Raw genomic sequence first — 26,704 nt, 5'->3', positions numbered from 1 at the left:
CTGTTTTATTTTGTCCGTTTAGATACTGGTATCCCTTGATTATGCAAGATGAACATATGAGGTTTTTATGGCTTCACACAGTGACTGTGGCTTCACAGACCTCTCGTTGCCAAGGTATGCAGGCTGAGGTTTCTAGAAATCACACTCCCCCTGGCTTAAATTGCTATGTCAATACCAGACATTCCCAAACATTTAACCTCCCATGAAAAGACTTCAGGCAAGACTGTGCACATTTGGGAGAGACAGAAAATGGTTTGACATTATTTTAAGGAGTATTTTGTCTTTTTATTTAAGTAGGCATTTTATATTGAGAAGGAGAGGTAATTTCAATATGGCTATAATAGGAAAAAAAAAACCCAAGTGAAATTACAAGTTACAGGAAAAGAAATAAAAATCGAGAAACTAATATTCTACATATTATATCTGTCTCAATAGGCTTGAACGCTTACACAAATTTCTCCAAAAGCGATAGATCAAAAACTGTTCATTGAGTATGTTTTTGTTGAGCAGCAAGCATCTATATGAAGAATCTATGGGACAAGTATTTACTGTATGTGACTGCAGAAAAGCTGAACTAATTCCAGTTTTTCTGTATCAGCAATCATAATCCCGCACCATAGTAAATAGAAATGTGCAAACACTTGACCAGGAGTTGTTGCAGAACTCCTCTGCTCTCTTCCTGTTATCAGCTTGACAGGATTTTACAGCTTTGACTGGAGAAGTTGGGGTATACAGTGGAGAAGTCTTCACCCTCTGTGTTACATTCAGTCTGAAATGAGCCTCTCTGGCAGCTCTTCTGCACATACCTGCCCTGACAAAAGCACTGCTGTCCTGGCAGAGACTGTTTAGCTTCTTCAGCTCCCTGCCGATCTGCTTCCAGTAAAGTTTAACATTTGAGGCATACTCAGGACAAGCAGTAGGTCTGGCAATATACTCGCAGCTGAAGCTCCTGTCCTCCTTCTTGCACGTGATGCTGAGAATGACGATATCTTCACCTGTTGCAACCCAAGCACATTCAAACTTGTCTTTGGTGACCACTTTGCCTCTCATGAGCTGTGCAGAGACGGGCTTTGTTTGGCGGCCCACTTTTGCTCCCGACCTATTCTTGTGCTGTCCTTTGTCCATGCCTCGTCCCCTCCGTCCACCGCTCTTTTGGCAGCTACCCAACATCACCTGATGGGAAATACAAGCCAAGACCAGGAGGATGGTGACGTTTGTGAGGAGAGCCATGAAATCAGTAGAACACAACCTGCCAAAGGATTAAATCAGATTTAGATATTTGACCTTAAAACCCTTTAATTTCCCTTTGGAGAAAGACATGTCTTAATCCCTCCGTTAAACTAACATTTCAAATGGAAACTGAATGTTGTGGGAATAGTTTTGGCTTTAGACAGCACAAAACAGCATTAAGTATTTTTTGTACAGCACATTCAAGACAATTTCAAGTCAAAGAGGTATTTTGAAGAACAAAAAGAAGAATGCAAAGATGCAATCTAAAAAATATTCCATAAACGGAATTTTGAAAAAAACATGGAGCACATGCACCTTTTAGTTTGACTTTAAGAAAGGAAGAGGTTTAAAAACTGTTAAAAAGAAGCACAGATTTAAATACTGATTAAAAAATAAAAATGTAAATGCATCATATTACAATTGTGATGGTGCAATTATCCCTTGATTATGCAGTTATGCAACTATATCGCCTACAGTATAACTACAACAGTTATAAACAAAATACAGACTAGTAAATATTGGAAATAGAAATAAAGACAATGTGTTTAACAGGTATTTTATAAATATTGAACCTGGCAACAAGGATTTCACAGAATGCATTTTACAAAAACTTAACTGTGAGCCCATTAAATATATACTAGGCTGATGTAAGTAGCACACCCCAAATATTATTGCCAGATTAGGGTGCAGCTTAAGTTGTGGTGCTTTTCCTTACCTGAAGTTTTTAGAGAAACTTCGGTTTGCAGTCCTCACACATGAGAGTGTTGCCCTTACTTGCAGATTGCAATATGCTGCCACATAATCACCCCTCCCCTTCAAATATATACACTTGCACTCACACGCTCAGTCACACACCCTCACACACACACAGCATGACTGAAGAGCTTATAAAGTTTATTGAGGTCTCGAATAGATTAGGGATACTTTGAACCTGGTACCTGTGTCATCAAACTAAACTGTGTGTGTGTGTGGGGGGGGGGGGAGACATTTAAAATTACATGGCTGATAGAAAATGAAATTACCCTAATACATAATAAAAACTTTTTATAAACACTGTCAATTTAGAACCAAAACTTCATCAACCCACAAGTGATACAAGTGTTAAACTTGTTTGCAGCTTCTATGGACCTGAATAATCATGAGCACTTGCAAGGCTTATGTTAAGCTCCCAAAACTAAAAGTTATCTGTTGTTTCAGATTTTCTGCTTCAAGTTCCACCTGCTTTAGAATAATCTAAGTTCATATTTTAAACAAATGCAAATAACCTAGAGTCTTAAAGGACCTTCACAGGGCCAACTGTAAGTGCACCGTGCCAGAGATGAAATGGCTTTGAATATCTTGAAAGGAGCCAGATGTTTCTGCTGGATAAAACTGCTGATTGATTGAACTTAGTCTCAAAGCACCAAACACCTAATGGTCATATACGGTACAGTAGACGAGTCATATGGCTTAAAAATATTAAACTGCACACTGCCATAAGACATAACACCCTAGACAACTCATTTTCACAAATACTGCTGCTTGCAGTTTTATTATCTAATATTTTTAATCAGGAATGTTAATGAAATGGCATTAATCAGCACATAGAGATTGAAAATGGTTATTTAATAAAACATTTTCACATTTATACATATTTTAGGACAAATACACCAGCATGGAAAACCAGAGCAAAAAAAATAAAACAATCCCCCAATAATTCTGAAGGTAATATTGAGTGATGCAAACAGATAATATGCAAGTAATAAACATAATAAACATACATTATATGTTAAAGCAGTATCATTCAGTACAGGTTGTTCATGCAAAACATTTGTCATTACATAGTCAAGTGAGACCTTTAAGTTCTTCCAGCTTGGCTCTTAATGGAGGCTGATAATTGTTGGTTTGAGTGAGAGGAGTACTTGAAAGTCACTGTAATAGCACAGCTTGCCCTGAAGAGGGTGTTACAGTTCTACAACAGGCTAACAAACTCCTCGTTTGGAATTTTCCTCCAAGGGCTGCTTGAGCCAGACGCCAAGTTATTTTCATTAGCGGTTAAAAGCTGTGAATATAACACATAATGTGTGCAAGGTGGAAACTGGGTGCATAGGCAATATAATTAGGAGCAGCAAAATAAATAAATAAAAAAAATGCTGGAATCTAACTTAATTAAATAGCCTCATTCTAGATTAGTTATAAATGAATATTTTTTTAAAAAGTGTTGCATGTTAACAAACAGGCCCAGTACTGCTGCTCACCTTTCTGGTTAATTACGAAACAAACCAATGAAGAACGAGCAGATGCCCTGCAGCGACCTCCAGCAATTCTGCCGAGCCATTCTTTTAGCGTTGCTCTCAACAGCAGGTGTTGTTGGTGGTGGTTGAGTACTAGTTTCCTGAGTGGTCTTTTCTTTTTGTGGCTCTTGAATGGATTTTGCGTCAGCTTGTCTTGTTGGTGTAGGCCGACGTTGAGGTCTTGCTACTTTCCTAGCAGAAGCCTCTGCTCGTGACTGGGAGAATGAAGATGATGAGAAGACCATCTGAGAGTCATCAGTTGCCTTCCTGCACATGTGAGGTTTAATCTGTCTTGGTGCTTGGCAGGCATTGTCCAGCTTTCTCAGATTCCACATCATCTGCACGAAATAGTGTCGAGGATTTTTGTTGTAAGGGGTGCAGGTGTGAGGCTTGCCTATGTAGTCACACCAGTAAGAGCGCTTGTTCCTCTGGCATGACAGTCTCAGCCTCGTGAATTCCCCTTGACCGGTGACAATCATGGTGCATGAGTCTTTAGCCTTGGTGCTGAATTTGATAGGTGGATCCCAAATGCTTTGACCCCTTTCAGTCTGAGCCTCAGCTGGCCAGAGGCAGCAGGCGAGCAGCAGAGCAGCGGTCTGGGCCCACATAGTTTCCAATGGGTGCTAAATGTGAAACTACTGGAAATGAGCGTCCCTCCTGCTTTTTATTGGCCAAGCAAAGAAGGAATTCAGGTTCCCAAAAAAAAAGAAAAAAAGAAAACAACCCAGTAGACTAAAAGAGGCCAGCTCCATGGGAGGAGGAGAGTGGCCTTACCAGTTACAGCTGCCAGAAAAAGGAAAGCGCTACGTGCAAAACGATGCTGACACATGTAGGTGTTCTGTTTAAAAAAGAAAAAGAAAAGTACATCCTCTCATGCATGTAACCACTTCTCAGTCATGTTAAATTTACCTCATGGAAAAACATCTTAGTTTCACTTGTTAATAAAAGTTCATTGCAGAATGCAGGCTTAAAATGTCTTGCTTGCTGTAGAAAACAGTAATAACTCTTAACGATGTAGTGCAACCTATTTTCCTAAAAGATCTAAAGTATAAAGAGAAGTGTGAGAAGCCACTCAGACATTGGTCATAAAGTGTATTATGAGTGTCTTTAAGAGGCTTTATTTTCTGGGTCCATCTGTATCTGCATTGAGAGTGCTGTCAGTGATAGAAGAACAAGACATGGTACTCAAAGAATCTATACAGGCAGTATAACTTCCAGGGTTTTAGTGTTTTGAGACTAAGAAGCAATATATCATTGATCTGCATTTAGACCACAATTTTAGAATAGCTAAAAATTATATTCAGTTGTGAATTTTCCATCAGTAATTTGTCTCAGTTTCTAGATGCAAGAGATGAAACTCTTCAGCTATAGTGCCGGTTGGTGCCAAACACAATATTAGCAGTTTCTTCTTAAAATATTCACTACCCTTCCCTGTGAATGTTTCCATTTCCCTGAAATATCAGCATGTTCATTCCCACACTTGAAAATCATAATATGTGGGCTGCCCACTGTGCATAACGACAGTGATATCAGAGCTCAATTTTGTCCTGTAAAGGCAAAAGTATGGTGGCCAGGTGAGCTCACTACACTATAAGGAAACATCATTAATTTTTCATTGAATGTGCAAAATACAACATAACCAAATAAATAAAATCTATTTATTTAGGAAATGGAGTAACACCTGCAAATTGCATGTGGCAGAGCGATACTCGTCAGTGGTGCTGAAAAACAATGAAAAAATGTCTTTTGTGTTTCCTGAAAAATTTTCCATTGTGTTCTTTATAGTTGCGCTGTGTATATTTTAAAACTATGTCTGAAGTACTCTCCCCGGCACAGCGTTTGATCTGATGTAAACACACTGAAGAGGGTTTCTCTGAACCGCTGCTTCTGTTTTTATGTAGTTTTGTGCTCATCTCTCTCTACACAAGCCTTTTTAGAAGTAGGGCTGCTATGCGGTTGTAGTGGTGGTGGTTATTCATATACTAAACTATTTAATGTCTCAGAAAACCTCCAACCAGAGGAACAAACAAATGCTTATGGAAGATGATAACCTCTTATAGAAATAGCTGACCAGTAACATAACAGTGGCAGCACCACATAAGAATGTGCACTCTTGCGTTAAACTGTTTTCCTTTTTAAGTTTTTTTGTCTTGTTTGTTAGAAAACCAAATAAAGAAAAAATGAAATTGTTGTGAACTACATTTGCCCATTTAAAACAAGTTCATCCAAACTGTATGGCTCATTCAAAACACAGACCACAAAAGAAAAATGTCACTGAAATGCAAACTTTGGATTTTAAAACTTTATTCACAATTTATACACTTTCTTTCCATCACATCACATAAACCTACTCTTCAGTGGCTCCATCAGTGCCCAACTTTGGAGCATCACAGTTCAAACCAGTTACCGCTGTATCTGATCCATCCAGGGTTAGCATACAGGATATCTAGTGTAAGCACTTAGTAAATTCAAACATTTTTCTCTCACATCCAAACTTTCGCAGAAACCCAATGATAGTCCTGTGAGCACACGGATACTTCAAAAATGTCCATTTTAACAAGAAATGTGTCTCAAAATAAAAAGAACATCAGTGACTCAATAGAAGCCCGTCTGTGTTTAAAGTTCAATATAATTCAGAAACTTCATCTTGATGCTGGGAGTTTCCTACACTGCAAATATGTTCTATTACTACATCATAATTTAGGTTTATCTATACAGAGTATTTCTTTTCTCATCGTCACTTAGCCCTGGTTTACAATAACACAGCTTTGGAAATTAAAATATTGAAATAAGATAAATAAACTGGATATTTCAGTCATATTTCTGATGCTAATTCATTGATGCCAATGTTAGAGACAAATATTCTTATCACTTTATTTTCCCCTAAATTAATGATTGTGTGGTACTTGAAAGAACAACTGTGCTATGTTAACAGAAATATATGTTTCAGTGTTAAGATGGACATTTTTTTGAGAGTGTGCATCAACACCATGCTGTGCAAAACATGAAGCATGCTTATTTTTCTACTCTTGATTGACAGCACTCACTATTCCCAATCATGGATTGTCTAATTTCTTTTCGCCATCATTACTCTGCTAACAGCAGCTGCAAATCTAACCTGTAAACATAAGGGCAAAGAGAGTGGGACAACTGGATCTGTTTGCCCATTGCGTTACACATAGATTTCAGCATATTTCTCAAATTCCATATCAAGCAATGTGAAATAAAAAGAAAATAGCTCTTGAATACATTCACTTTTTTCATAGCTTTAAATGTATCCATAGCTACTGTGGGTTTATACAAAGCAGAGGAACAAAATAAGCACATAGTTGATAGACCCCTAAAGACCTGAGAACTACAGTTTAAAAAAAAAAAAAAGAAAGAAAGAAAGAAAAGATTTGGCTTGAGAATTATTCTCCACTGTAAAAGTATCACCACTACGAAAAAACAAATCATAATAAAAATATTATGTTAGTGAACTCAACAAAACTTGGTCCCATGTGACAAAGGATTCAATCTGCCACACAGGGAACCTAAAAGCCAGACATATGTCTGTTTGTGTTTTGAATTAAGTCTATGATTTAAAGGGAAAATCCACCTAAAAAAGCTTACACTGTTGGAAAAAAACTGGTGTGATTTTGTTTTATGGTGCTGAAGGTCTGTCCACATCAGTAACATGCTATATGGGGATGAGACTTCCTCAAGGTTCTTGTATACCTGAGATATCCAGAAATTATTATCAAAACAAGGGCCGAGGAGGTGGGGGGTTAGCCCCAACATTTCTGCCCCATAGTACCATTAAAAAACCAGCTTACCTAATCTATGAGGTTTCATTGACCCATCAGGAAGCATTTAAAACCTAAAAGATTAAAACATATTCAGAATTTGAATTGGAGCAATCTTATTCCCAGGGCATCAAATACAGTAATTTTGTCTGAGATGCACATTTTGAATGTAGGACGTTAGTACTGAGACGCACCGGCTAATAGTGAGATGAGTGTTGCTATATGGACTCTTAATTACAAGAGTCCAATTAATATCATTTTTTTCAAGTTGCAGCGTTGTTAAGGGGAATATTTTAATCAAAACGGCCATTTTTTCCTAAAAATAACCAGCTAGTTCTCGTGCCTAAACCCAACCAAGCACCCAGTGAAGGTGAACGTAAAATGACAACAAAACGGACATGAAACACAAACACTGGAAAACCTGTAATTTACATCATCACCACCTTGCCTCCCACATAATAAAGATGAATATCCTGGTCTCTCAGTATCAAATATTACAGTCAGTGCGTCTCCATATTAACACCACAGAACACCTCGCACGGATCAAAGAGGCCAGCAGCCACAGACAGAATGGCGGTGTTTGACACCCTGGGAAGATAATGCATGAGCAAAACATACTGCGGACATCATCGTCACAGTAGAAAGCATTACAGAATCAGTTTGTTACATTTCATTTCATCTTTTTGAAATAAAGTAATATAACATCCCCACTGGATACAAATGACTTGTTTAAAAGGCATTCTGGAAAAATGTAGGGAATTGCCACCTGTAGATGTAGATGACACAGGGTACGGGAAGATAGGTATTCTAGGAAAAAAAGAGTACAGTTTGGATCTTTACTGCACAAATAACTCCCAGATTGTTGATTTTCAGCAGTGTAAGATTAGCTGTTGGCAGATTTCCTCTTTTAAAAAGTAGCAGCTCTCAAACTCCATACAAAGGCAACCAGTCTTTTGTAATGCGCATCAAACCAGCAAAGATAAACGTTCCTGTGATATTGTAAACATTTTAAAGAGACTAATGTTTTTGTAGAATACCCCCTAACCTCTATTTTACCACTTTACTCAAATTCTCAATCATGAAGACACCACAGATCCACCACTTCACACATGCTGCACTTAAAAAAAAGTATTTGCACTATTCAACACTTTTTAACAGGCTGTTATCGTTAATTTGCATTCATCACAGATGTAATGACACACTAGTTTGCCACTAGTTTGAGTTGAAAGTGTCAAATCTCTTTTTAAATGCAGGAAGCAGGAGAAGGAAAAATAAAGAGTCCTCTGCTTGCAGTTACCTTCGTCTGACCTTCCAGCTTTTGTTTTCGTAAGCACAAAGAAGCACATTAAAATGAACAAGCATCACAGTTAATGTCATGTCCCGTCACTGAATATTTTTCTGCTTTGTTTCATATCTGAACAAATGTAAACGCAGACAAAGCAGTCCTTTACAAAAAATGCAGAACAAGCCTGGCTCAGATTGATGCTGAGGGGAGAGGAGTTTGATATCCTGCAGGCTGTAACCGTACTGAAGGCCGAGAAGGTTCGGTTCATCGCTGAAGATAACGCCTGCAGGGCAATTGTTCTTTTGTTGTGAGGAAACCAGCTTTCACTGAGCCTCATCTGGTCCAAGGATTTAGGAAATTAAAAGCTTAAAAACAGATGAGAGAATAACATGCTTTAGTTAGTCAACCCCAAAAAAGACACCTGGTGGATGTGATGCTGGATAAAGTTAGTTCATAAAGTATGTAGACACAATCACGTTTTGCACATTTTACTATAATGTACTTTACTGAACTGAAACATGCGTTTAAGAAAGTATTTCAAAAGGTATTCAGACATACAGACATAGATCAGATCACAGGTATAAGCCTATTTTTAAATCTTTAAGCAGGGTTAAGATATATGCCCAAACTGTGTGAAGAACAAGCAGTTCTCTCGTCAAGGAGATGACTAAAAATCACTCTAACAGAGCTTCAGTTGTCCTCTGCACAGATGGACGACAACTCAGATAAAAATTCAACCTCTTTCATTTATCAGGTTTTTACGGTAGGGCAGGTATAAGAATATTCCTTTGAGAGTGAGATCCTGGATTATCTGGGCAGAACTCCAAGGATGATATTAGTTGTAGCTGTCAGGGTCAAGTGGTTGACCGTTTGGTCAGAGTGGACTAGAAACTAATCAATACAATGTCAAAGAAGCTGCCAAATGCAACTTGCCTAACAACAAATTCTAAAAATACTGTGAGTACTGTAGTAGTGAGTACTGGCATTTGTCCAGATTTGGAGCTGAGCATAGTGCTACCTTACAGAAAAACAGATCTGATGCAATTTGGATTTTGTTCACATAATTCTGCAGAAACAGCAAATTGGGTCTTTGTCTTTATCATTAAACGTCCATCCTCATTTATTATAATGAGCAGGGTGGCTATCAACCTGCAGCTTTAGCATCATTGTCAGGGTTTCCTTTAGAGCAATTTGCAATCCCAGCAGTAGTAGCGCAATGTGACCAGACTGCTACCACTGCATTGCCAGCTCATTTTGGCTGCTTTCTAAACATCAACTTCAAGTACTAATAGTTCAGTTGATACCTAATATAGCCCATCTTTTGACAGATGCCACTGTGACGATAAGGGGTTTAAATCTTATGGATGATTGGTGCACATTCTTCTCAACCACTGCCCTTTTTAAAATGATAATTATTTTTAAAGTGTAAAGAAGCTACATAGACTCATTGCACCACATAGCACAAATCAACATTTTCAAAAATAAATAAATAAATGAGATCTAAAAATTACCCAGGCCCAAAAGAATTTTTGTTATCTTCATAGTGATGAGCTGTCAAGTTACTATAACTACTCATTTTGCAAACTTTCCCACTTCCTTTGGGGAAAATTGGATTTGCAGAGTGTAAGCTGCTTGTTAAATTGTCACTTTAACAGCAACAGTACTGAACTACTTTAATACCAACTATTGATCCAGGAATCGAAACTCATTCTGTTGATAAAGCCACTGTGGATTCAATTTAAAATGTAAAAATAGTAAAAAGGCAAACCTACTATGACGTATTTCAGTTCCAGTTTTGGAGGGCACTGAGAACACAAATGTTAAGAGAAAAGAGAATTAAGATTTTGTTTTTTAAAACAATTCAGTAAATAACTTAAAACATACTGCATTTCTTGAATGAGATTTATGGAGCTCTGGCTGCTTTGTAAAGCAAAAAAAACAGTCTGTCATACTCCAGAGAATATTTTTAAAGACTACACCGAGCCTTTTGTGGATACAATACTCGCATGAAACCTGCTTTCCACAGAGCTTAAAGCATTTTCCCTGTTTTTGAATTTAAAATGATTCTGGAAAAAATTTGATATTTAATGAACTGCAACTCAAAGATATCATGATCATGTACCAAATTTAAAATGAGAATAAAAGCAGGTCCTTTTTAGTTCTGCAACTGTGAGAATTATATAAAAAAAAATAGGAATATTTATTTCAAAATAAAGAAAGCCTGCAAGTGTTGAAAATAAGTTTTTTCTCAGAAATAAAATAAAACTTAATAAATTAAGAAAATAACAATTAATTGTGCAATTCATTACATCTAGCACTTGGACTGCAACAGTATTACCAGCATGTGATGTTAGCCATTACCCAGCTGGCAGTTTACATCACTGTAAAAATTGCATCAGCTAGTTTTCAGATACTGCAGCTTTTCTCTGTGCTTGTTCTGCTTTTCCATGACTCAAGTACTCAGTTAGGAACAATTCAGTACAATACAGTCCAAAAAAACAACACGGCCATTATAAAGTGTCTAGACGTAACACTGTAAAAAAGTGCAGCTTGCAGCAGTGTGAGGTGTTGATGGCATAGTAGAATGCACAGAATTTAAAAGTACTCCTATTATTTTGTAGGTCCCATTAAGAAACCCAAGGAGAATAAAATATTTGGAGAAAAGCACATTATATCCACTAAAAACACAAGCTTTTCATCAGAGAAGTGCAGGTGTTACCACTGCTTTGTTGTATTCACACGTCTCAGTTTCAGGAACTTAAAAGCTAAGTGACTGAATGTATTTCACGGCTTGTAATTGTGACACATTTAACATTTTCTCCGAAAAAGGCATAAATGCAGCGTTTGTCAAAAACAAAACAGAACTTACAAGCGACAGAGAACAAACACAGCACACCGACTAAGCAAGCCGTCACACTGAATAAAGATGTTAATGATTCCAAAATTAGTCATTCTCACCATGATGGTTCTTCAGTGAGCAGAAATGCACTAAAACAAGCTGTAAAGAGGGGTTACAGTAAGAGAATTAGGTCAGGGTACAAATACAAAAACATAAGACCAAAAACAGGAGAGAGCACGATGGCACAGTTACTGCAGACAGAACGTCAGGATAAGATGGCAGCTGTGAGAAGGAAAGATGTGAGACTGGAAAGAAGGAGGATTAATTAAAATCATGTTAGAGAAACAGTTGTCTGATTCATTAGCTTTGCAGTACCTTTCAGGAGCCAGAACAAGAGGCGGCTCTGTCACCAGTCGATGTGCCTCGGAGGAGCCGAGGCCCGCGGGAACCTGTTCATAGTATCATAGGTAGGGATGCTACCAGCACAAGAACACACAAGATACACAAAAAGGAGACAACGTTAACAGCTAAAATTCAACAAATCCATCATCGTTTTGTAAAGCCGCCGGTTTCTCCTCTTCATTTATTTGAAATGGAAGAGGAAAAAAGACGAGCGGCTCACAAGGCAGAGAGCAAAACAGCTGCATCGATATCGACTCAGTTAAACTGGACGGCCAATTAAAGAGGCATTAAGTACAATTACTGCAAATGAGAAATGTAGTATTTCACGAGGCTGTTGCCGTTGTTATTGATAATACCTTCAGATTACCAAAAACTGATGCAAAAATCTTTCCATCTCCTGGACTGTTCCGAACAGCAGAGAAAGGTCATCAGGTTGTAGAATACTTACTGCCCCTTTATTTTTTTAGAGAGCTTTGGCTAGATCTTGGACTTTTAACTGGATAAATAAAGGAAAATGCAGGTTTCATTCCATCTCATATTTGTATTTAAAAGAAATATGAACTGCATCTCATATGAAATGTAGGACAGTGAGGAAAACTGCACAAGCAAAGACCATCTTGAGACTGGACTCATCTGTAATTTAGCTGTTTTGCTCTCTGCCTATAGCTCCTGTTAAGGTTGGCTGGTTGGCCAAATTCATCCTCGTCCAAATGCAACTTAAAAATACATAACATGCAATTAGATGTTTTGTTAGTTTAAGGGAAAACAAATAAAAGGAGCATTTCCAGCATCACACAAAAGCTTGACATGCTTGCCTCTCTCTGAACATAATGATCAGGTGTACATTCATCGGACTTTGGCTGACTCTAAACGAGAGGAAAGAGGAAGATTCTTCACTCCACCAGAACGTGTGCACAGAGAGCATGCCTAGTTAGTAACATATTCCTCAAAAGACACAAAGTAAAAAACTGGCAAAATGAGAAAGTGAAAAGCAATCGCAGCAGTTCCTAACTAAACATGTAACTAAAAACATTAAAGGTGGAGGAAGAAGAAAAACTACATCAACCAACCACAACACTTTAGTATCTTAATAAATAATACTATGTAAAGCACTTGAATACTCCTCCACCTCCAACACTGGTTGTTTTGCATAATAGTTGAGCATTAGAGGCCCGGGTAATTAGATTTTTTTCATCTTACACAAAGCCGGGCTATCCATTTTCCTTTACTTCCAGCCTTTAAATTACACTAGTACCTCTTGCATTGCTCAGTGCTTGCACAGAAGTCATGGCGTTACCATCCTGTTCTCCTCTAATCCTACAGAATCTAGATACTGCAATACATCACACAATTTGTTGATAATACTCTGCTGGCCTTTTTAGGTTTTCACGTTTTCTGCTGCCATTACTTTTCAATTTTATGACCTCCAGATATTCAATATGTCTACACGTGTACATGCAATGAATCAGCTCCCCTGCAGTCTTGCACTATGCCAGGCCAAGCTCCTCCGGCATGCTTCCACCTCCACCATCACATGCACTTAACAGGATTAATGTAATGTTTACCTTGTCATCATAGGATTAGGAATACCTTGTAAGTGCTCACTATGATAACCATTATTACCAATTTCCATACTGAAAACAAAATATTGTAAAAACAAAAACAAAAACAAAAAAAGAGCGATGAAAAATGTAAGGTAATACGCCATGCTGAAATGCTTGCATACAAATGCTTTCTTTTTTTTTTGAGAAGCTAAACTTTTCAAAGATGTTAGGAAGTACACATATTTGGAGTAGAAACCATGTTGTTGTTATTTACACTATAACTTACAAAAACAGGTGGACTTGTAAGGTAATGATTGCAAGAGCCCTTCATGAAAGGTAAGGGGCACTTTTCAAAAGGTAGCACATGACAAGAAGCCACACCATCCACCCATAAGAGCAATTCCAAGCTTAGAAATGCAAACCAGCACCAAGAATTTAGTAAACAGTTCTATGTACAAGAATCAGAGAAAAGCACAGAGTGAGAGACGTTGAAAAGGAGAGGGAGGTGGATAAAATGTCTTACGTTTTCATGGGAATTGTCTCAGGGCTATAAAGATACACACAAAAGAAAAAAAAACCAGCAACATAACATCATTAAGTTGGTAAAGGAAATGCACCAGATAGTTTCTTGTAATCAGTCAGATTACAAAGTAAGGGATGCCATTGATCATCCGAGACGTTATAGAAAAAACTACTGTATGACTGCAGAGTCAAAGAACGTTAAAAAAATGTGTGTAAAGAAGAAAAATAAACAAACAGATGTGCCAATGCTTCTTTTTAAAGTGCCAAGTGCTTGATAGAGAGTGATGGGGGAAAAATGAAAGTTTAAATAAGGGATGTGGGAAATGGAAATAGTAGAAATGGTTATCACAAAGTGAAATGCCAAGTCCCAGAAACAGAGGAACTACAGAGAGGAGAAAAGGGAGGAAAAGAAAGTCAACTGTAAACTTGTAGAGCCAACGTGACAAACAAGACCCATTCAAAGTTCATTTGACTGCAATAAACCCCAAAAATTCAGCTAAAATATTTATATAAAAAATAAAAACTTGATTCCTTCATATGATTTGCAGCTCAACATGCACAAAGCAGATAGAAAAGACAGAATAGAAATAACAGAAGGATGTCCTGCAACCATTATCAAAATGTGACATATAAACTGTCTTACAGTATGTGGACATTCACAGGGCAGTGTAGATGTTACTTAACTTTACACTGACTAGGTATTTAATATGAAAACTATAAATACATTTAAGGGAAAAGTAGAAGAGCATGTACAAATACTCACTCATCGTAAACATCCTCTGTGTCCATCCTGCGGTAGTACTTGGCCAGTTTTACTGCTAGAATAATGCTCGGGAGCAGGAGGAGAGTGCTGCAGCCCAGGCCCATCCAGAAAGTGTTCTGTTGGAAAGGCAAGTACTTAGGGTGGAAATGATAACCCATCAGGATATAAATTCATAATTATTTTAGCCTTCTGTTATTACTGAGGAAAGATTTCATGCAAAAGTTCAGGCTATGCAAGTAATATAAAATATGTCTTCCCTCAGGACATTATATAAATCAAATGAATAATAGATTAAGATAGACAGTAGTCGCTCCAGTTAGAGCCATTTAAAACTGTCACACTTTTGCTATGCTCATAACCATCCATCAAAACAGTACTGGATGTGACTTTTACAGTGGGAATCAACCTTCTTTACTCAGTTATAGAGTTTTTAACCCAAATATAATCTGTTACAAGTCTGTTTAAACAGGCTCTGTCTTCTAATATTGTTACCATAGAGTCAACCACGAAACTGCAAGCCATGATTTCTGCTGTGTCCACCATGTTGCTGAAGGGCTTGCATGGTGCAACTTCCATAGCCAGCTACAGAGGATATAAACAGGAAATGTCAACACACAACAGATTCAGTAACACTGTACAATTACGTTGCACGTTAAAGTCTGTCTTGGAGATGTAAACAATTGCACAACGTCTCCCTGCAGTGTTCTTGGCAAACAAAAAGAGACTTCTGAGATCAACAGAAAAGCTTCATGATTCAAGCATCTTGTTTTTTTTACTTTCATTCCTTTAGTTAACTAAAGCAGAAACCAACATGCCACAGAGCAAATTCCTCAAATTTATAGAGGTCGTAACTGTTATATTTGACTTTTCTTTATACACTCCAAAACCTTTATGCAACATGCAAAGTTTTGCAATGCAACATTCGCTTCAGGCTAAATTAACACTGTGAGAAATAGACCCACACCTTCAAAGGGAGACAGAATGTTCACATTCCAGCAAGTGAAATATGGTGTTACTGAGAATTATTTCTTGTAATTCCTTCTGAATTTTATTCTTTGTAGTTTGAAACATTTTATTGGAAGACTTGAAGTGATTCCAATGGAATCAATGTGAGTCGACAATATAAAGTCTCAATGTAGACGATTCAAGTAAAAGGCAGATTTAAATGCGATCTGACTACTGTAGAGCCTGAGACCTAAAATGTCTTGTGTGTCCAGCTCTCTAGTGTCGTAGTATCTAAATCTGCCTGAGAAAAGAAAGATTTAATATGAGCTTTACATCATTCCTGAAATAAGACAAAGAATGAGCCGTGTACTATATATCAGATATGATAAATATCATATCTGCTGATTGAAGTTTTCATCGTTTGTGGAAGTGCTATCTAAATCTTGGTGCAGGTTCTTAATGATCAGTAACAGGTTGATATTTGCTTAAAAAAAACAAACAAACAAAAAAAGCAAACAAACAAAAAACAAACAAACAACCTTTTTTGCAAAACTGTAATTTTGTTTCCCCTTCTTAGAAAAAATAGCAAATTAGAACACCAAAACTTACAGATGTTTTCACCCATTCAATGTATTGATGAAAGTAGCCAATAATGGTGTTGGTGTACTTTCTGGACTCCTAAGGAAGATTAGGACACAATGTAAGTACAGCATTTTATACAAATCAAGTATAAAAGCAAAGAAAAATAATTCAGCTGTTACCCGATTTATTAAATGCGTAGCGTTCTGCGAGATGAGGAACTGCGCAGCTTTGATGGCATCAAGAACAGCTAAGATTTTGTTCTACGGAGAAGAAACAACGGGTTTCGTTTAGACGATGATGATTAAATTATTTCTGACTTAAACTTGAGGACTATTTTACTTACAGGAAGATCAGAGGCTGTTCTTTCCAGGAACCTCATACTCTGGTTCAGCGCACTCTGTAGAGCACCAAAATTTTAGGTATAAAGGTCAAAGTTCAGAGGTTAATGACATCCGTTCAAAAAATAAGCCAGTGAAACAGAAATGGAAACCAGAATCAACCGACACTTGATGAATAACATCTTTGCATGCTAAAGAGTTCTGTTCCAAAATTAAATATCCACAACGAAAAGAAAAACATGATTCAGTTAGCTTCAAAGGCCAATTAATTGTAACATATGCAACAACTAACCGGTCTTTCCTTTGCTTCCACTAGTGACTAAGTAGATAGGGTTGCTACACAACATTTCTTTTCTTTAAGTGGATATTTCTGACATTTTAGCACAAAACTCTTCACGTATAACACCAGAGTACATGAGTATAATGTACATTTAATAAAAACACACAATGCAGCCTAAAATTGGACTTTTCCCACCTCTTTTTTAAAAAATAAATAAAATTGCTCTAAATGATGTCAGTGTTTGTTAATGTTCCACATAACGAATGGGGACACTTATTACACAAGACGAACGCATTTCTGCTTACCCTTGCTCTAACATACTTCTTGAAGTTGAAAGAGGAAAAAGAACAACATAAAAAAAAGCAGCTGTAAAAATCTGTGTTGAAGAATATCACTGCTCGTCTGAACTGCTTGTAGCTGTAAATAATTGCTGTTATTCAGAAGAGTGGCATAAAACTGAATATTTAATTTGTTTTTCACAGTCATGTCTTAGATGACACATGCCTGAGGGTCAGAATTTCCCATTTAAATTATATTAAATGAATCATATAAATGTCTTATCTCTGTCAAGGTTTATGTAATTCTCTGAAATATATATTTGCAAATGTTAACAGAAAATACTCCTACTTGGTAGCTTTGAGTTTGGGATCCTGACATCTAACACATATCGATATAGTCATTTATAACAAAATAAATCTACAGGGCTCATGTCTTTTAGCTCTGTTGTGGTCCCGAGTAGAGCAGGGCGATATGACCAAAAATATTTATCACGATATACATTTGTAAATTTGCGATAACGATATAACTGACGATATAATTGACACTAAACAAAATACTTTACAACTCCACAACTTTATTAGTGCAAAAAAACCCCAAAACCATCAATGTATTTTCACTTAAACAAGCAGCTGTTTTTTTATGTGCATTAAAGTTATATATAAATTTAACAGTGCAAATGCAAATTCCTCGCTGACAGTTTAACCAAAAGGCATTTCCAGTGGAAATTGGCCGACATATCCTCAGCATAACCATGTATAATATCCACAAAACTTAAAAAGAGGTTATACACACACAATACGGCAATATTATGTTGAAGCACAGTACGTATCACTCCGCGAGGCTCCGCCTATGATAGCCGTAATGCTCCAACAATCCATCAAGCGGTGCGGGTTTGTAGCTTAGCAAAGTCGTACTAAAACATTTGACAGATTTGCGAGCGCTGTGTAGCACATAAAATCATTTCGAGGTCAGTAAACACAACCAGAATTCATACATAAGGCACACGGGATTATAAAGGGCCACTGTCGATTTTCAGAAAAATCAAAGGATTGATTTAAAGTGTGCCAGTTCCACACCACTGAAGCTGCAGTATTTTTACAAACCAATTCTGGTTCATCCGTTTCATTCAACGATCCGCTTTTGCCTTCCTCATTCTCCGTCGCCGCCGGCATGCTTTTTCCCATATGCGTATGAAAACAAAGGCACCGCGCATGCGCATTTTACCCAAATTCTATCGCGATATTTCATTTTCTTGTTGTTGCCCAACATTATACCGGTATTACCGTGAACGGTATGATATGGCCCAGCCCTAGTCCCAAGTAAAATATGGAGCTCAACTAGCCACTGGTTGCTTATGTCTCTGTATTTTGGCACCAGACAAAGTGTTATGTTAGGCGTCAGTAACACAGGCCTAGAGACCAGTTGGCGATCCCCAGTCTGACTGAGTGGTCCTCAAGGTTACTGTATGAAATAGGTTGTAAAAAGGGTGCTGCAACAAACTCCTCCTTGTAAATGGACTGATTCCCATATAGCGCTTTTCTACTCTCCTGGAGTACTCAAAGCGCTCTATTCAACATGGTGCATTCACCCAATCACACAAGCACCGTCTTCTAAGTTTCTTAGTGCGAACATATCGGAGAGCAATTTGGGGTTAGTATCTTATCCAAGAATACTTGGCATACAGACTGGAGGAGCCAGGGATCGAACAATTAACCTTCTGATCAGTAGATGACCTGCTCTACCTCAGTGTTGTGATAGGTTATATCACTAGCAGTCCATGGTACTTTGCATGGATGACACTAAATGGTCCGCAGACACTCATGAGGCTAACCACTAAAAGGTAATGACACTTGAAAAAGTGTGTCACAAATTGGAAATCGAGACTGTATGCCTATCTTGGAAACCAAAATGTTTCAAAAGGCACGACATATACTTTGAAAGCAAATGATGACGTGACCCATTTCACCAAGCGACTGCCAGCAAACTCCAGCAACAATTCACCAACTTGCTGGGGAATGCACATTTTTTCTTACCGACCAGTAGTTACCAACCAGTACACAGTATAGGCCTGTGCAAGTAGGACCTCAGGTTTAAAAAGCCTAAAATCAACTACCCACTGAGGTGGGAAAAGTAAAGACAGTGGACCGAAAGATTTTAAATATTCTTTAGAGCTTAAGAGAACTGAATTTTTTGTTTACGATCATACAATATATACATAGCAAACAATATATATATAGGATGCTGCCACCATAATGACACCCTATTTTTTGTCAAGTAAATATCTTATATCTTATTCCGCTTCTTTCCCCATCCTCTTAATTAATTCATTTTTCTTCATTTTTTTAAAGTTTGGCCACTGTTTAGTTAAAATGAAGATTAGCTTGTAATACTTACTGACTAAAACTAACTTAAATAAACACACACCAATAAATGCATCTAACACATACTTTTATCACTTCTATAATTCACCTGAAAGTCATATCAATTCCTGTCTGAAGGGAGGGGCAGACAAACAACCATGACAACTGAATACACCAACTTAATGCAAATTAAATCAGCAACCACTGGCACATAGTTTTGAAATGATGTAGGACGAATCTTTCCTCAAAGAGAATAACTAAATGAATCTAAGCAGAAAACAGAAATAGCTATCTCAATAGTAAACAGAGAAACACAGTAGGGCATTACCATGGATTGCTCCATTGGGACGATCTGTTGCCTGTGGATCTGCCGCAGAGTGCTAACGTGGCCTTTCAGAGCAGACTGCAGATTACTTTTGGGCTGAAACGCACAAACAACCACACAATCTTGAAATATATTAAGATAAATATATCAAAGGCTTAGATGGAATTGAAGCACATATATTATACATTCTTAATTTTTTCCTTGCCTTTTATATAACAGTACATTAGAATATAGTTCTTTATCCCTTTCATCCAGGAGAGGAATCAAATTATTGAATTTACGGAACAGCTGGGTTTACTTCAGGACAACAAACTTATGGGACCTTTAGATTAAAATCTCTTTAAAAGCCCCTTTCTCTAAAATCAACTAACTACAAACTCCATCTTTCTACAGGACCCTAATGGACTTAGAAATTGAAAGTGAATGAGCATGTTGTGCTGCCCTAAATGCAATGGACGGCAGTCACACATCATTGAGAGCTTTTATTTGTTCAGGCAGAGCCGTTGAAAGAGAGCTTAGAGAGCAAGAACACACGTATTTTCTTTTCATTTTTTGCCATCAAGTGCTCCTGTGGCATTGTAAGTACATAAGCAAATTAAATCAGTGTGCACACAAAAGAAAACACTTTATACAACCACTACTGGGTGCTTGTATAAAAGTCAGATTCTTACCATCAGGTCTGTCTGGGCCTCCAGTTCTCTGGCAAATGAGAGTAGATCCACTACAGTGACCCCCTTATTCACCTAAAGACATCAAAGTAAAAGAGAACAAAATATAAAAAGTAAGGTTGTTTTCCTTTATAGTAGCAAAGTTAAATTAAAGATGTTTTTTTGTCCACTCCTTTTCTTTTAGCTACATTTTCACCTTCATCCTGTAGTTTCTTCTGTAGCAGCTTTTCAACTGCACAGATTCCAGTCAATTAGACCGCTAGAAAGCTATTTAATATAACTTTTTGTCACTTATATTATTTCCAACAGACAGCAGAGAGACATGCTGCACATAAAAATGTGTCAGCTTGACTTTTGCAGGGTGTGTGCGTTGAGTATCAGTCAGTCTTTAAAGCTTTTTTTATTTTATTTTCAGTCACTCTGGGGAAATAATTCTAAGGGAACCTGACGGGTTGTGTTAGACAAGACATGAAATGCCAAGTCCCTGCCTGTTCCTACATCCTCTTTGCCTTGGCAGGATCACCTTTGGATAATTGAGCTGCAGTGGTCCTCGACGAAACCCACTGTTCTGTATCACACTGAAGCTCTTATCAGGCGAAGCATGGCTGCCTGTTGTATGTTAACTGACAGCAGTGGAGGTGCCTCTTAGACTGCGCCCACAGAAGTGAGCTATTTCTGGTAGCACACCATTAAAGCACAGCTGAAATATGTTTGTGTGTAATTATGTAAGAATTTATAACAATTCATTATTATTTGACTCCCCACTCTTTCTACTTGGATTGTGCTTTCTCAGATAAACCGGTGCATCTACAGAACAATTCAGTCTAGTAATCACAAAGAAATACCTTGGTTGTGTAGCTGTTTTACACAAATATTGTGTGTGTCTCCTTCTGTGTATTGCTTCTTGTCTTTGTTGTGTATGCTGGCCTGTCCCTTGCAGGCACACAAAACCACACTACTTCCTGCGTGGTTTTGTGTGCCTGATTATCCAATTATGCCCTTCCCCCTTCATTCATGCATATTTTAAGGGATTTATTTGTGTTGCACATTTTTTTCTTTCCCGCTGATGTGTTTGCTCATTCCAGTATGCTTGTGCTGATGCGTCACCTCCTCCAGGTAGTCTGCGTAGTTGATCTCTGACAGCCCTGCTTCAGAGAAATCCAGGAGGTTCTGCCTTCCCTCTGCCTCCAACAGGATTATGCCTCTCAAGTCGATCTTAAGACTGTCCAGCTGACTGACCACATCCTTTGTGAACTGTTAACACAAAGATATAAAATACTTTTTTGTTTAGTTGTTCTAGAATGTATATATTAAATGTTATTCATGCATATTTTATGTGTATGTTCCAATTTTCTTGACATAACATCAGAAAAAAAGACAATCTGGTAATCTTAGGACTTTGAGTAAATTTCCAGTATTGTGACTGTATAGACATGAAAATAATGAAAGGCTTCCAAAAACACAAAACAAATGTTGGCACACGAGCGACCCAAAATCTTAAAGATGTGGTTTGGATGGAAGTCTACATATACCAGTGATGTTTTCTCTTGATTTTTTTTGTTTTACAGTCCCCAGTCATACATTTCTCTACATAATCCTTTCATTTAACATTAAATAGTAAGAGTACTTTTGCTTGCACTGGACTGTATGCTTTAAGGACTGTTGTCCCAAAAAGCAAAGCCATAGCCGTACCGAGACATATCTTGGCAAGTGTGATTTTCGTGAAGGATGTCGTGAATAGAAATATGTAATTTCACAACCAAAAAAGAAGTTGTTGTTTTGTGGCACTTTAAAGACAACCAGACCAAAAATACTGACAATAAAAGCTGTTCTAAGATGACATGGTTGTATGTTTATGTGTTTCCAATAACACTAGAAATGTCCTGCATGTGATGGGTTGCACAACTTTTATTTAATATAGAAAATTCTACAAAGAGATGAGCTGTGCAACACTCCATACACTGAATCCACATACGCCAATGACACCCCCATTTACTGCCTGAAAATATTAATTTTTTTAAAACTTTTTTTTGTAATGAATTTTGAAATGTGAATACTTATGATCAATTCAAAGGTATATATCATAGACTATATAATATAATATTTCATGTCACCATTTGGTGTTAAAGTTAGCACCCATGCTGCATACAACCTAGAGCCATGTGAGAAACTGCTGTGCATTTATACAGTGAGATAAATTAGAGTTACTATGGTGATAACAAGCATGTTAGCTTAAATGAGGGAAGCTCTCCTTAGAATAGATGTATATTCACAATAGGGGGGGGGGGGCTTTTTAGATTTGCTGCTTATAGCTTGTATGATTGGTAAATTAACAGAATAAAAAGTGTCAGACTTTTAGAAAGTTTTTCAGGCTTTAATGAAGAAAAATGAACAATATCCAGAAGCCGCATGGAACATATCATCTGTTGGCGACAATGAGTCAAGGCAATTGTGCCAAGTGTCAGGAAAGTGCTGAATGTAGAAGTGGCTGGCTTAAATCAATATAATGTCACACAGGCATACACTGACTTAAGGGCTAAAGCATGCTGAAATTATCAGCTGTCAGCATCCCTTTTAGTTTGGGACCTAAGAACTTATAAGGTAATGCAAATGAAGTACTGCATGCAGCCTTGACTGCAGATGTCTGGGACCTTATTTCCTGTAGAGTCGTTTTTAATCCAGCTGTTTTATCATGTTTTGCGAGTGGGAGGGAAGAGAGAAAATGTTACACGTGGACAAAGATTACCCTGACTTTACCCTAATATGTGAGCAACATCAGAGTTATTCTTTTTCAGCTGATTAAAATTTGTCCTATTAAAGGTTAATATCATGTATCTTTATATGAACTAGTAATGTAAAGTGTATAACACTTTAGGAGAAAAAAAGTAGCTATTTTAGTTGCTCAGCTATTATAAGACAGCATCCTATCATAATAATAACTACAACAGAGTACGTAAAGGTTACTAACCACTGTGGTGTTCAGGTAAGAGGAAATATTGAAGACTTTGTCCAGACGCATGGCAGAGTAGATGCCTTGGTTCTTTTTGCAAGTACTAATGAAGACAAGTACACGAAAACAAATACACACAGAAATATCAGAAAGGGAAAATAAAAGAAAGAGAGAGAGAAAGAGAAATATCAATATGTAACTTTCTGTCATAGTAAAAATATTTGCTGCCACCAAGTGAAACTGACTGGAAGTACATGACTAATATGTCCATTTATGAGAGACAGTGTATTATTCACGAAAAGCTTAAAATGTTTGCAAATATATTAAAGCTAAAAATGCCTTGAAAGCATTTAGGTAGCCACATATCTTAGACTTGCTTTATAAAGTGTGAAAACTTGAAAACACATTCTGTTTGAAAATGGTGACGATGAATCTGCCATCCCAGTATACTGAGAATGTGCAGCATCACACTGCAGGAAGATGATGAAAGCTCGTGTAATCACTAAGAAAGGGGCTGCAGAAAAGCAGTGCAGACAGCGTAGAAAAAAATGATCCTAATTAGCAAAGCCAGGTTAATAGTAACCCTCTCCTTCTTTCTCATTTGCATTTCCATCAATGGAAACAAGATACTCAGTCACATGCTTGATGTCTGACCCTAAGCCAAATGAAAAACAGCATCATCGATTAATTTTGCAGACTATACTTAGATAAATGGGTTGTCTTGCTGAAAAAAAATCATTCATATTGTTGTAAACTAGTGTATGCATGAAATATAGAGAAGACAGGTGGAGAAGGGTGTGAGAATAATGGCATGACAGTGTCATCTAAATACACAAAAAATCATTTTCTTTGCCTGTATAAGCTCTCTGTTGTCAACTTCAGCTCAGAGTCGTTGTACATGTAGCCAGGGATGAAGTTCTTCCACTCTGGGTTGATCATATATGGAGTATCCACAACCTGGTGAATTAGAGAGCAGGAAACAGGATGTATAATCAATAATTCCTATGGAGAAGCAAAATGAATCCATCAGTAAATTCATTATTATAAATTCAAATTAGAAACAAATGCACATCATCATCCACGATGCAGTTCGTCCTCACTGAGGCGGCAAGAAAGTCGAGAAGAGCAATCATGGAGGCACAGAAGAAAATGCTGAAAATGAATTTCATTTGCAGAAACTTCTATAAATTACTTAAGAGACCCCGCTCCAAATCTGACAAACTTCGTTCTCTTTCATGAGTGCCGATGCACCATAAATTAAGAAAAATGGCAGAATATTTCAGCCTTTTTTTGCCCATTTCTTTATTTGTTTTTTAAACTTGAGGCAAAATTAGATCTTCTGAATTATGGATGGGTTGAGTGCAGATGCATTCAGACTTAACGCACATAACAGCTTGCCCTTGACAACTGGTAGCAAATGCTATTCCAATGAGCCCACCTAAGGGACACCAAGTTTTATGTAGTGTGCTTATACTAACAATTATCTGTGCCAGTGGTTCCCAGACTGTGGGATCTCAGAATTATAACTCGGGGTGGAGTGAAGCTGAATGAAAATGACACATTGGTTCTGCACTGCTAACAATGCATGGACACGTTTTTGAGAGGACTGCCCAGTAAAGCTAAAACAGATTAATCTACACCAAATGTCACAACCACCAAAACAAAAACTAAACACTATGACGAAGCACATGCCGGCCTCAGCTTCACCACAGTGGGTAATGAAGAGAGATCACAGTGTGCTGTGTCTGAAAATATTCACTTCTGAATGTATGAAGCTAAAGTGAGACTGTCACTTTGTTCACTATTTACATTTTTAGTTGTATCACACACAGATACACACGTTGGATTTTTCTATGAATTACAGTCAGTTTTCAAAGAAAAATATATAGAATGTTTCTTTTACTCTTCAAGTAGGACTTTTATTTAATAATATATATTAATCTTTGAAAGCAGGGCCCTTTGTATGCTTTATGTGTGGGATCCACTTTTACACAATCAAAAAACACTGTTTACATTTTATCTCCCTTATCATTGCATGACTTGCCTTGAAAAGCTCTTTGGTGTGGAATGGTTCGCACACAAGTTTCTCCATGTTCCCTCCAGCCAGGAAAATGATGGTCACCACTCCCATCAGTACCCAGGAGAAGAGAAAGCTAAATCCAACTCCACTGTGGAGAAGAACAAATAGTCCCTGTGGTACAGCTGATGTCTACAATTCTAACACAGTGAACTGTAGCTTTATAGTGAAACAAGCTGTCTGTCATAGTACAGTTTTAATAACTGTAAAAACTACTAGAACATGTACAGTTATACTACAGTTGTACTTGTAAAATAGCAACATAAACCTGAGTTGTGGCAGCTTTTTACACTTTGCATACTGGACTTACGCCATAAGCATCGTTCCTCCCGTATTGGAGATGCAGCCCCGTGTTGTAGGTGAGGCATGTTTGTCATAGCCCAGCGTGCCGCACAGCAGGCCCAGGTAGTTGAAGGCCAGGACCAGGACCACCATGCAACAAAGAGCAATGCAGCCAATCCACCTGAAGGCAGCAGGCAAAGCGAAACTATTAGAGATCTCACAGAAGGTGGTTTACCAAAATATAAATAAGCACAGTTCCCACTGTGGTTTATATCAACAAACTGTCAAAGCATCCTCGAGAAAGAGAGCTTTGCTCCACTTGCTTATACAGCCAAAAAAGCACATAAGCACAGAAACTAGGATGGGTACAATGAAAATAGAACACAAAGCTTACTAAAAAGGAAAAGAGAAAAAACATAAAGCAAGATAAATGTCAAACATCAGGCATATTGCATTAATATAGTTACCTCGTTTCAGCACATTTACATGATAGTTTCTATTTAATAAAAATGTTTTTTTTACTTTTACCCTTAGAGGTTTTCCTTTTATGCAAAGCACTTATAAATACACAGATATGCTTTGTGAAGTGAAGAAGAATACCTGTAGAAGTCCATTTTGTCAATTTCTGGGTAGTAGTCTTCAATCTTGGCGTGCACATGGTTAATGAAGATGGTGAAGTTGGACAGGCAGCTCTGCACTGGGAATGCCTTGGAAAAGCTGCTGATGTTATTGCCAATGCTATCCACCAAATTTGTTACACCTGAGAGAAATCATTTTTTCAAAACAGAAAAAATGAAGAGTGTAAAGATACTTGAAAAATAAATAAATTCATCAGTTTTACCATTTTAGGAAAAATATTAACCCGGATTTAAATTTAACATTGAATTAGACTACGATATCAACAAATGTTTAAAGTGAAATCTGTGCAATTCAAAAAGGCCCCATTCTTGCTACAAGAAACAAACTTACAGTACA

General features: G+C 37.5%; 3 protein-coding genes across 24 annotated transcripts in view; all 3 read right to left on the bottom strand.

The window, feature by feature from the left end:
- Positions 1 to 263: 263 nt before the first annotated feature.
- On the bottom strand, positions 264 to 2,674 carry fgfbp1a (fibroblast growth factor binding protein 1a). The gene is made up of 2 exons (XM_026179178.2): positions 1,946 to 2,674; positions 264 to 1,249 (listed from the first exon to the last, which is right to left on the bottom strand). Exon 2 carries the CDS (start codon positions 1,228 to 1,230, stop codon positions 595 to 597), a length of 636 nt encoding a protein of 211 aa, XP_026034963.1. The 5' UTR covers positions 1,231 to 1,249; positions 1,946 to 2,674; the 3' UTR covers positions 264 to 594.
- Positions 2,675 to 2,814: 140 nt separating this feature from the next.
- Positions 2,815 to 4,111, bottom strand: fgfbp2a (fibroblast growth factor binding protein 2a). Its single transcript, XM_080304877.1, has 2 exons — positions 3,468 to 4,111; positions 2,815 to 3,271 (listed from the first exon to the last, which is right to left on the bottom strand). The coding sequence occupies exon 1, from the start codon at positions 4,109 to 4,111 to the stop codon at positions 3,476 to 3,478; it is 636 nt and encodes a 211-aa protein (XP_080161003.1). The 3' UTR covers positions 2,815 to 3,271; positions 3,468 to 3,475.
- Positions 4,112 to 5,790: 1,679 nt separating this feature from the next.
- prom1a (prominin 1a) overlaps positions 5,791 to 26,704 on the bottom strand; it is a 94,223-nt gene continuing 73,309 nt past the window's right edge. For 3 of the 22 annotated variants that reach the window (XM_026183095.2, XM_080304803.1, XM_080304806.1), the window contains 20 exons: positions 26,330 to 26,489; positions 25,758 to 25,910; positions 25,415 to 25,538; positions 24,224 to 24,327; positions 23,389 to 23,473; positions 21,528 to 21,674; positions 20,424 to 20,495; positions 19,756 to 19,848; positions 17,094 to 17,111; positions 16,514 to 16,567; positions 16,350 to 16,430; positions 16,198 to 16,266; positions 15,136 to 15,225; positions 14,644 to 14,759; positions 13,882 to 13,905; positions 13,380 to 13,448; positions 11,788 to 11,888; positions 11,532 to 11,571; positions 10,346 to 10,378; positions 5,791 to 8,938 (listed from right to left, as the gene is read on the bottom strand). In XM_026183095.2, the coding sequence (XP_026038880.2) occupies positions 11,819 to 11,888; positions 13,380 to 13,448; positions 13,882 to 13,905; positions 14,644 to 14,759; positions 15,136 to 15,225; positions 16,198 to 16,266; positions 16,350 to 16,430; positions 16,514 to 16,567; positions 17,094 to 17,111; positions 19,756 to 19,848; positions 20,424 to 20,495; positions 21,528 to 21,674; positions 23,389 to 23,473; positions 24,224 to 24,327; positions 25,415 to 25,538; positions 25,758 to 25,910; positions 26,330 to 26,489 (1,529 nt within the window). In that variant the 3' untranslated portion in view covers positions 5,791 to 8,938; positions 10,346 to 10,378; positions 11,532 to 11,571; positions 11,788 to 11,818. Of the gene's footprint in view, positions 8,939 to 10,341; positions 10,379 to 11,531; positions 11,572 to 11,787; positions 14,263 to 14,643; positions 14,760 to 15,135; positions 15,226 to 16,197; positions 16,267 to 16,349; positions 16,431 to 16,513; positions 16,568 to 17,093; positions 17,112 to 19,755; positions 19,849 to 20,423; positions 20,496 to 21,527; positions 21,675 to 23,388; positions 23,474 to 24,223; positions 24,328 to 25,414; positions 25,539 to 25,757; positions 25,911 to 26,329; positions 26,490 to 26,704 lie in introns of all 22 variants that reach the window. The other 19 variants (XM_080304801.1, XM_080304807.1, XM_080304808.1 and 16 more) reach the window with 15 other exon arrangements.

Source organism: Astatotilapia calliptera, chromosome 2 (genome assembly GCF_964374335.1).
Source record: "Astatotilapia calliptera chromosome 2, fAstCal68.1, whole genome shotgun sequence".
Taxonomy (NCBI): Eukaryota; Metazoa; Chordata; class Actinopteri; order Cichliformes; family Cichlidae; genus Astatotilapia; species Astatotilapia calliptera.
Note: the sequence above shows the minus strand (reverse complement) of the source record. Positions and strands in the feature narration are given on the sequence as shown.